We start from the raw sequence: 10,792 nt of genomic DNA, 5'->3' as shown, positions 1-10,792 counted from the left end.
ACGGCACTGTCTACGTTTCTACTAGTATAGCTGTTTAGTCGTCGTTACATGTCAATTCAAAGGAACAACATGAATAGACGTGTTCTCCGCTGTTACATTTGATTACGTTATTTCATCGAAATTCGAAAATAAAACAGAACAAAATACAATGTAGTATAAAATAAAGATGATAAATTCAGTATCTGAAGAATATCTTTTTATAATATTTCAAAGGAAAAATATGAATATATTCATATTTAGTTTAGTTATTCAGCGTGAAGGCACTCTTACATTCGATTACGCAACGACATTCCTCTTGGTCAGTCATGAATAAAGGTTGAACGTAACAGCAGAGACATATTCTAATGTACCACCCAACCCAAACCACCAACCCACCAGAAAATAGTATCTTAAATCAAACTTTATTGCATTGTTAGCTATCATTCCACGTGTTTTAGTACTCAAAGAAAATGTGACATTCAAATCCTCAACGTAAGCAACAAGGAATGTGCCCTTCTACATCTTTTGGTAATTCTCATACACAAATAACCTTCATTGCTGGGAATAAGTAGTCACATGCCAACTTGATGTCTAAGTCTATCTCATTTTGACACCATTGCAAAGTTGGAAATTAATAAGCACTCGTGAAATGCCTTTAACAACGACTCATTTACTTTTTAATATTATATTTCTACAGAACGTAGAGGGAGAACTGAACAGAACAAATAACAAAAACGTTCTAAAGTAGCTGCCATATTGACTTTTTCCATTGCTCTAGAAAGTAATTGGTCAAATTGGTCAAAAGTGGGGGTAAAACATTCTAAAGGTTTCTAAATGTGTTTTACTGAGTGATGTTTCTTTTCTATCTAATATTTGCAAGAGGTCCAATTTATGTAACTTGTATTCTAATATTGAGAGATAAAATTTCAAATTTTGTGTAGACCTAAACTTGGACTCTATATCCTGTGTAGAATGTACCTGTCCAGGATTCAATACTACATGTGTAGATACGTATTAAAACCAGATGCCAGATCTGAAAAGGAATATTTTTAACGTGTGTATGTACACTTGATAACAAGTCACACCAATATGCCGAAATTGGTCAAAAGGACATATCATTTGGCAAGGGTCGTTCTATGCAATAAATGAATGCCTTTTTTTTTTACGATGCATGTACCCATGAATGTACATGGGGAAGGAAGCCATTGATGCTTTTATAGACCCCTTACTGTTCTGAGGTGTTATCAATACACACTTTAAAATGATTAATTGATGTAGTCACAATAACCCTTTCTGATAAACTGTTCCAAATGTCTACGACATATTGACTGGAAAAATATTTTCGTATGTCCAATCTGGATTAAAATAATTACTAAGTAATTACAATGATTTAATTGGTGTAGTAATAACAATAACCCTTTCTGGTAAACTTCCAAATGTTTACAATATTTCGACTGAAAAAATATTTTGGTATATCCAATCTGGATCTGTCTTCAAATCATTTCAATCCCCTTGTTGTCGAAGTAGATACTTTGAAAAATACAACTGGATCAAGGAGAATATGTAATGGAAAAGTTTATACACTTCAAGCAAATCAGCTCTAATTCATCTAGTTGTCAGTTTCAATATGCGTAACTGTCCTCATAATTCAAGCCACCAAGCTGCGGAATCATCCTGGTGAACCGACACTGCACTTTATCCAAAAATGCAATATCCCTACTCATATAATTGTGGGGAAGACACTGGGGAAGCATAGTCAAGGTGTGGACTTGCAAGTGCTTTAAAAGATAAAAACCAACCAGAGTTGTCATAGTAACTGAAATAATTCATGGTTGGCGTACATTTTTGAAAGAATAGCAATAATCAACATCAAACAATACAGGAAATCAAATAAGCCGGAAGCATCATACATAATATGCAAATGATATGCAAATAAAGAAGCCAGAATTTATAATATTGTGATTCAAATGCAAAATTATACAACTGTCTACAGGTTTATAGTCTACAGGATGCCCATAAGTACATGTATACATATATAAAGCAATCGTACAGTTCACATATTCTAATTTGCCATCAATATACAGAAAAACCATGATTTTACATCATTTATGAAATTGCAGCAAAAATTACCCTTAATATTGAAATAAAAATTGCCAACATATATTTTTTAATTGCTCAGATGATGGGGAACACAATGAGATATGTTGGCAAAAATTAACATGAATTTCACACGAAACCAAAAAAATCTGCCATATGCCCCCGCACTATATAAGATGTACATCCTGTACAGATTGGAAGAATAGTTTTATATTGTCTTTTTAAGTTCATATCAGCTTCCACATCCTCTATTTCTCAAGAGACTTCCCAATTTTCGCGATTTTATTCTTTTTCGAGTACATAAAAAAAAGTTAAGGGTCGGCAGTGAAAAACTAGATGGGTTCGGGTAACCGGAACCAAACAATTATTTTTAGGCATACTACAAATATGACGACTATTTCTCAGTTCGTATCTCATTATTTTTTAATTTGATTTTATTTCAGGTCTGGGGTGATGCTTTCACACAAGTCTTCTACTCTCTTGGACCAGCTTGGGGTGGAATCCTTACTATGGCTAGCTATAATCGATTCCATCACAATGTACTAAGGTATTTTAAGCAAGCGTTCAACAATTTCAAAGGGGCGGTGGAATCATACCTTGTCTGTTACGTAAAATGTAACCCCCCCCCCCTGATCCCATCGTACTAAAAGTGTCCCTCCCTCAATTCCCATTCTCTATAACATAACACCCCCCTGTTCAAATAGTTTGGTTTAAATCATTAATTGCGTTAAAATGGAAAATGACACTAGTCCCAGAATCAATGATAATGACTTGATTCCACCACTGCCATCACATTTAGAGTAAGTTATTTTCCACTACCGCCACCATACGGAATTTGTGTGAATGTACTGTATCAACACCTGATTTGGAATCAACCTATCCACATTTAAAAATGTGCTTTCAACAGAACTTGTTTAAATGCTTACAGAGATGCTATTATGGCACCATTGGTAAACTGTGGAACAAGCATTTTTGGAGGTCTGGCTATCTTTTCCGTTGTAGGATTTATGTCACATGATCTTAACCTCCCAATTCAAGATGTTGTCAAGTCTGGTAAGACGTTTTCTTATATTTTTCTTGTATTTTCTCGCAAAATTTTCCACAGGCAATATTAAACACATACACACACGTACGTACGTACGCACGCACGTACGTACGCACGCACACACGCCTGTCTGTCTGTATGTATGTATGTATGTATGTATGTATGTATGTATGTATGTATGTATGTATGTATGTATGTATGTATGTATGTATTTTCTTTGTGACGATTTTTGTTTTTCTAGTTCGGTAACTGATGAGCAGAAATTGCTCAAAGTAAATAAAGAATTGTATGTATGTATGTATGTATGTATGTATATGTATGTATGTATGTATGTATGTATGTATGTATGTATGTTGTATGTATGTATGCATGTATGTATGTATGTATGTATGTATGTATGTATGTATGTATGTATGTATGTACCGAATGAATGAATGAATGAATGAACGAATGAACGAATGAATGAATGATTGAATGCTTCCTTGCCCTGTATGCATGTGTCAATCTTCATGTATACCTACATACCTATTTACCTACATACGTACATATCTATGCATTTTAAAGTTTGAATGATTAGTTAGTGATATGCATTGTAGGTAGATATCTTTTTCTCTAAAGAGTCTATGACTGTATGTCACTAGCATTTATTTAATATGTCTCTATATCTACGTGAGTTCGCCTTTTTGTACCATGTGAATTGAAAAAAAAACTAATCAGTAAATAGAAAGTGATAAGTAACTATTGTATTCTGTCTTCCAAATTATATATCAAGATGGTCGTTACTCTGTAGACAGTAAACTCTGTACCTTTGTAGTTAAGGACGATATTGCTATGGCATGACACCTTCATCGTGTTGATCATTCACATTTCTCCTTGCAGGTCCTGGTTTGGCGTTCATTATGTATCCGGAGGCGTTAGCCCGTATTCCCTTATCTCCACTGTGGGCCATACTGTTCTTCTTCATGTTATTTACGATAGGACTTGATAGTCAGGTAAAGTCTATGCATGTTTGAAGAGACTTAATAGCAGAGCTTACGAGAACTAGAAAACAACGACGTCATCGTGTTTTGTGTAGTGCGTCATCAAAACGTGCATACATATCAAGTTGAAAGACGTTAGGAAGATTAAAGTAGTCATGTGGATGACGAATGGGAATTAATGGTGATACAACATTGTCGAAGTCAGTGTTCGTAACCCATAAGCGATAGCAAAAAAAATTGTTCTTTCAATATGTAAAAGTTTGTTATTGTACGTACAGGAAGTGGTTTGTAAACAAACCAAGTAAACATAAGTACATTGTAATCGCTTTTCATGTCTACTGTTTCAATGCAAAGGTTTACGTCAAGCAAGCACGCACACGCACAATGTATAGTACTTTCATAATACATGTACAGCAATGTTCGACCAACTGTATCTCTTAGTCTGTCGCAAACTGTGCTAAAAAATACCTACTAGCAGCTCGTTTCTCTATTGATCACAGTATAATCTTTCGCTCCCTGATGTTTAATTGAAACAAATTGTTAATAAGACCAAGACAAACGACTCCAACATTTGATGTTAAATTAGCAACTACAACGCAATACAACACCGCAAGTTTTTTTATTATACCATTTCGTTTTTGACACAAAAATAGACATATTTCAACTCTAGTCTAACAATAACAGACACAATAAATATAGCAGGATCCTTTGCCCAATCACATTGAACAGTGATAAGCATTGCTAATCTTTCACAGTGCAGTAAAAACAGGCTTGTAAAGAAAAGCATTACACATGGACTTGATGATTTTAATGGCAGCAATTGTTTATTTTCTAACTGATAATCAACATTTCAACTTGACTACTTCTACATCCCCATTGTACACCTTTGTACATAGTAAATGTTTCTTTTGCATTAGAAGTTGTCTGAGGGTGTGTAAAAAATGTCATATTGCATGAGTGAAACACCAAGCCCACGTCATTTGAGCTGTAACACATTTCTCGTAAGGAGGACATACACGAACATACCACACCATTTCAGTTTCTACCACAACATTTCGGTTGTGTCTCTCTCTACTCCTAAATATATACTGTGCTATGAGTGCGTTTGCTAGCAATATGATATATGTACCTAAATATCTATATTCAGTCACCCGTCAAAGTTTAATATTGTCAATAAAAAGGTCGGGCACTGCTTTAGGGTCCTTCCTGACGTCGACACATAGTCGTGGTATTTCGTCCATTTTACAAGTAGTCATCGTGTCGTCTGCACACCATCTTCCCTGAACGTACAGTAAAAAAACCTCTTAATTCGAAATATTTTCAAAACACAAAATTGTTGATTAATGTTTACCATTTTTTACCATTATTTTTCAGTTTGTTACAGTTGAAGGTGTATGCAGTGCTATCATAGATACGTTCCCAAGGTTATTGAGAAAACGAAAGACGTTCTTTATTCTGGGGTTTTGCATTGCTCAGTTCTTACTTGGTTTACCATTTGTGACACGGGTAAGAATAAAATTACATATTATTTGGTATGTCTTTTCAGCTCGAAAACGGGTTTTAACTCTGCTCTAGTATATAACCAGACTGGCAAGAAGTAAGAACTAATAAAGACATTCGTATGTCCTTTAAAAAAAAGGCAAGTCAGACTTATTTCTGCCTTTAGTACACTTGTGTTGATTACTGCTATCAACTTAAAGGAAAAGTACAGTCAGACTTATTTCTGCCTTTAGTACACTTGTGTTGATTACTGCTCTCAACTTAAAGGAAAAGTCCAGTCAGACTTATTTCTGCCTTTAGTACACTTGTATTGATTACTGCTGTCAACTTAAAGGAAAAGTCCAGTCAGACTTATGTCTGCCTTCAGTACACTTGTATTGATTATTGCTATGAACTTAAAGGAAAAGTCCAGTCAGACTTATGTCTGCCTTTAGTACACTTATATTGATTACTGCTATCAACTTAAAGGAAAACTCCATTAACTTATTTCTGCCTTTAGTTTGAATTGATTATTGCTATCAACTTAAATGAAAAGTCCAGTCAGACTTATTTCTGACGTTAGTAGTACACTTGTATTGATTATTGCTATGAACGTAAAGGAAAAGTCCAGTCAGACTTATTTCTACCTTTAGTACACTTATATTGATTACTGCTATCAACTTAAAGGAAAACTCCATTCACTTATTTCTGCCTTTAGTTTGAATTGATTATTGCTATCAACTTTAAAAAAAGTCCAGTCAGACTTATTTCTGACTTTAGTAGTACTCTTGTATTGATTACTGCTATCAACTCAATAAAGGAAAAGTCCAGTCAGACTTATTTCTACCTTTAGTACACTTATATTGATTACTGCTATCAACTTAAAGGAAAAGTCCAGTCAGACGTATTTCTACCTTCAGTACACTTGTATTGATTACTGCTATCAACTTAAAGGAAAAGTCCAGTCATACTTATTTCTGCCTTTAGTACACTTGTGGTGATTACTGCAATCAACTTAAAGGAAAAGTCCAGTCAGACTTATTTCTGTCTTTAGTACACTTGTATTGATTACTGCTATCAACTTAAAGGAAAAATCAAGTCAGGCTTATTTCTGTCTTTAGTACACTTGTATTGATTACTGCTATCAACTTAAAGGAAAAGTGCAGTCAGACTTATTTCTGCCTTTAGTACACTTGTATTGATTACTGCTATCAACTTAAAGGAAAAGTCCAGTCAGACTTATTTCTGTCTTTAGTACACTTGTATTGATTACTGCTATCAACTTAAAGGAAAAGTCCAGTCAGACTTATTTCTACCTTTAGTACACTTGTAAAGAAGCCCCACTTTCCTTACATGTGTTCTGCAATTTTAAGGGTTTCTTGTAAGATTTGGTTGCAGCAAATTGCATCAGTTACCACAATTTCTTTTACTGGATATAGACTGTAGTAACTATGATATCATTTTTCCCCACAAGAGCTTCCAGGAAAGCAGAACACAAGAAATATTCTGACGTGAATAGTATATGTTCGTGAAATCGCAGTTTTTCCTGGAGTTTAAAGTGCCAATTCAATCTCCAAATCTAGTCGTTCGCCATTGTAAAACAACAATTAAATGACTTGTAGTCGAACTAAACAGTGTTGTTAAACTACATGGTGTACATATGGGTTTACAATAACCCTTAAAATAAAACACAAATAAATACGTTATCATGTCACGTGTCCTTTCCCGTAGGGTGGAATGTACCTGTTTACTGTGATAGACTGGTACACTGGTGTTATCTCTTTGTTCATCGTTGGCATATTTGAATGTATTGTCATCTCCTGGATATATGGTATGTACTGTAAATATCACATAGACGTTCTAGACATACACAAAGGCAGACAGGCAGACACATACGTATATACGCATGTATGCATGTATGTATGTATGTATGTATGTATGTATGTATGTATGTATGTATGTATGTATGTATGTATGTATGTATGTATGAATGTATGCATGCATGCATGCATGCATGCATGCATGCATGTATGTATGTATGTATGTATGTATGTGTGTGTGTGTGTATGTATGTATGTATGTATGTATGTATGTATGTATGTATGTATGTATGTATGTATGCATGCATGTGTGTGTGTAGGTAGGTAGGTATGTAGATGTATATGTGCGTGCGTGTGTGCGTTTGCGAATGTACAAACTTGACTAAAGGTTTCCAAAGAATTTCCAAAAAGTAAGGATTTCGGAACGTTTTGTACAATAGAATACTACAACTCATAACATTATTTTACAGGAGTTAATGCATTCTACGATGACATTGCCATGATGCTGGGATCACGGCCGGCTATTTGGTGGCGAATTTGCTGGCAATTTACAACACCGTTTTCTATAGTGGTGAGTATGCCTGTACATCATTTGTTAGGTTGTGTTAAGGTTTGCTTCCAGTACACAATTATGTTAAAGAATAATTACGTTATCCATTCGATGATGGCCAATGCATAATGTGCATTGTATGGGGTCTTTGTATTTTCCATGGACGCTAGTGTACGAACCGTAGAGTACAATCTTTAGCTATGTCTGCAGGAGCCACGAAGTCTGAGAACGTATACACAGGAAACCTTTGACCTTCAAGGTTAAATAACCAAAGTGTTCAAATTGTACACTGGAATGTTCACATCTGATATGCATGGACTGGTTTCAGTCAAGCCTGGCACAACTGTCAGATACTGTAGTTCAAAATGTTAATCCCTATATTTCGTGAGTTTCACGATAGTTTCATTGAACGACCGCCAGATTTTTCATAAATATAAAAAAAATCAAAAGATTAAACGTTGGGAGTAAGTTTTCCACGACATGTTGATCGTGATTACAAGGTTTTGAGAGTCCGTTTCTAGTTGTCGTTCACCAGCTGTGTTTTATACAACCACAGAGTATCCAATAAGAAACTGTATACTCCAAATTAAGAGGATAAAATTGTATTTTATTGCTATATTCTTTCTATAATGAAATAAGCCATTTAAACGTACTGAAACTAGACACAGATTCGCTGTCGCTAATTTTTTGACGTCTGCATTTGATGTCTGCATGGTGGCACGTCATCAAATCTATAGTCAAAATGTCGCAAGATTAATTCAATCTTTGTTATCTTAAAGTGTAGCATATGCAGTTGGTTTCTGCGTTGTTGTTGTTGTTGTTTCAAACAGAGCTGGTGAATGGTAATTTGAAATAGGCTGTAATAAACTTTCAACTACTAAAACTTTAATTTGGTCATCGAACACGGAACTTTTAATCAAATGGTCTATGGAGACGTTGACCAGCGATAATTTCGAACGTTAGGCTCGGATCGATGACGTTATTGCAGTCTATGCGGCCAAGCCATTCGTTCCATTCCTAATAGGGTTGCATCACAAATATTCCTAATTTCGTCATTCAATACAGTCATGCTTTATGAGGCACAGAAATTTATTCCTGGATTTCTTGTGCACATGTTTTCTGTCTTCTTAGGTCCCGATGACAGGGCTAAGGACCATAATCCATGGTTCTTATCCTAGCGTCTGGGTCACCAGTATGAAAATCGTGACTTTGGTCATGTTGTTATTCAATTGTAATATAAGTTTATCATTAGTAGAGTTATATGTATTAACCTGAAGTATAAAAACGCTGATGTAGATTATTCAGCATTCCTTTAACAGCAGCCAAAGTCATGATCACCCATAGTTTGCCTTTTCTCTTCTCTTCTCCTCTCTTCTCTTCTCCTCTCCTCTCCTCTCCTCTCCTCTCCTCTCCTCTCGTCTCGTCTCCTCTCGTCTCGTCTCGTCTCTTCTCTTCTCTTCTCTTCTCTTCTCTTCTCTTCTCTTCTCTTCTCCTCTCCTCTCCTCTCCTCTCCTCTCCTCTCCTCTCCTCTCTTCTCTTCTCTTCTCTTCTCTTCTCTTCTCTTCTCTTCTCTTCTCTTCTCTTCTCTTCTCTTCTCTCTAATTGTGAATCTTTCCTTGCATAATCAATTAATGTGACACCCTTTTGCAGTTCATCATCATCATGACATATGCAAACTATGTACCAGTCTACTACGGTACATATCAGTACCCACCTGCTGGTGAAATCATCGGATGGTTATGTGCTGCCGCTTCTCTGATTATGATCCCTCTCTGGATGGTTATCGAATACTTCGTTAATAGCAAGGGAGATGGAATCATAGAGGTAAGATGAATAAAATATATGAAACCAATGTATGTATGTATGTATGTTTTCCTTACTACTGGAATAATCAAAATATAATACAAAAATTTGAAAATTTAAGCTCTTAATGTTACTTGCTCCTTATCTCTGCAGTAGTGAGTGTAATGCACAATGGTTATTATGAATATTTATATAAATGAATGGAAAATGATATGCAGATAGGTTTTCTACAATAAATGAATACAAAAGCGCTCGTTAACGTCCATATGTATATATATATATATAATGTAATTATATAATGGCTGTAATTATATATATATAAAATTACAGCCATTTTTATATTCATTTATTGCAGACAAGTACAGGTAAGTATACATTGTACCTCTGGATCTTTATTATGTTCATCAGCTTATGGTTATTGGAATTTCTTTATGTATACTGTTCAGATTGGTTTTGACATTGTGATACGCGTTTAATATTACAGCGAATCAGATCACTGGTACGACCCGCTGCCGACTGGGGTCCAGCTTTGGACGAGTACCGTACTGGGAAGTATGCTAGAAAGCTGAACATGAAGGAAGTGGAGTTATTGTCCATAGAAAAATAAAAACCCGAACACAATGGTGATTCTGATAGTATAATCTAAGCATGCGTGTATTGGTAGAATTTTGTGTATTCTTTTCTATTTGTTGACAATAAAGAGGGTATATACATAAATAAAGAAATAAACATATTTGCAATGTGTATTGAACACTAGATAAGCTGTATTGTATTGTATTGTATTGTATTGTATTGTATTGTATTGTAGTGTAGTGTAGTGTAGTGTAGTGTTGTGTAGTGTTATGTAATGTAGTGTAGTGTAGTGTAGTTTTGTGTAGTGTAGTATTGTGTAGTGTAGTGTAGTGTAGTGTAGTGTTATGTAATGTAGTGTAGTGTTGTGTAGTGTAGTGTAGTGTGGTGTAGTGTTGTGTTAACTTGTGTTGTGTTGTGTTGTGTTGTGTTGTGTAGTGTAGTGTTGTGAAATAAATTAATAATATAC

At 35.1% G+C, this 10,792-nt stretch overlaps 1 protein-coding gene across 1 annotated transcript in view; it reads left to right on the top strand.

Annotated features, from left to right (window-relative positions):
• LOC144445698 (sodium- and chloride-dependent glycine transporter 2-like) overlaps positions 1 to 10,511 on the top strand; it is a 40,429-nt gene extending 29,918 nt beyond the window's left edge. The window contains exons 8-15 of the mRNA XM_078135342.1: positions 2,520 to 2,623; positions 3,005 to 3,129; positions 4,001 to 4,113; positions 5,476 to 5,607; positions 7,312 to 7,411; positions 7,871 to 7,971; positions 9,601 to 9,774; positions 10,238 to 10,511. Coding sequence (XP_077991468.1) covers positions 2,520 to 2,623; positions 3,005 to 3,129; positions 4,001 to 4,113; positions 5,476 to 5,607; positions 7,312 to 7,411; positions 7,871 to 7,971; positions 9,601 to 9,774; positions 10,238 to 10,360 — 972 coding nt within the window. The 3' untranslated portion in view covers positions 10,361 to 10,511. The remainder of the gene's footprint in view (positions 1 to 2,519; positions 2,624 to 3,004; positions 3,130 to 4,000; positions 4,114 to 5,475; positions 5,608 to 7,311; positions 7,412 to 7,870; positions 7,972 to 9,600; positions 9,775 to 10,237) is intronic.
• Positions 10,512 to 10,792: the final 281 nt, after the last annotated feature.

Source organism: Glandiceps talaboti, chromosome 14 (assembly GCF_964340395.1).
Source record: "Glandiceps talaboti chromosome 14, keGlaTala1.1, whole genome shotgun sequence".
Taxonomy (NCBI): Eukaryota; Metazoa; Hemichordata; class Enteropneusta; family Spengelidae; genus Glandiceps; species Glandiceps talaboti.
The sequence above is the reverse complement of the archived record's forward strand: the minus strand, read 5'-3'. Positions and strand labels throughout refer to the sequence as shown.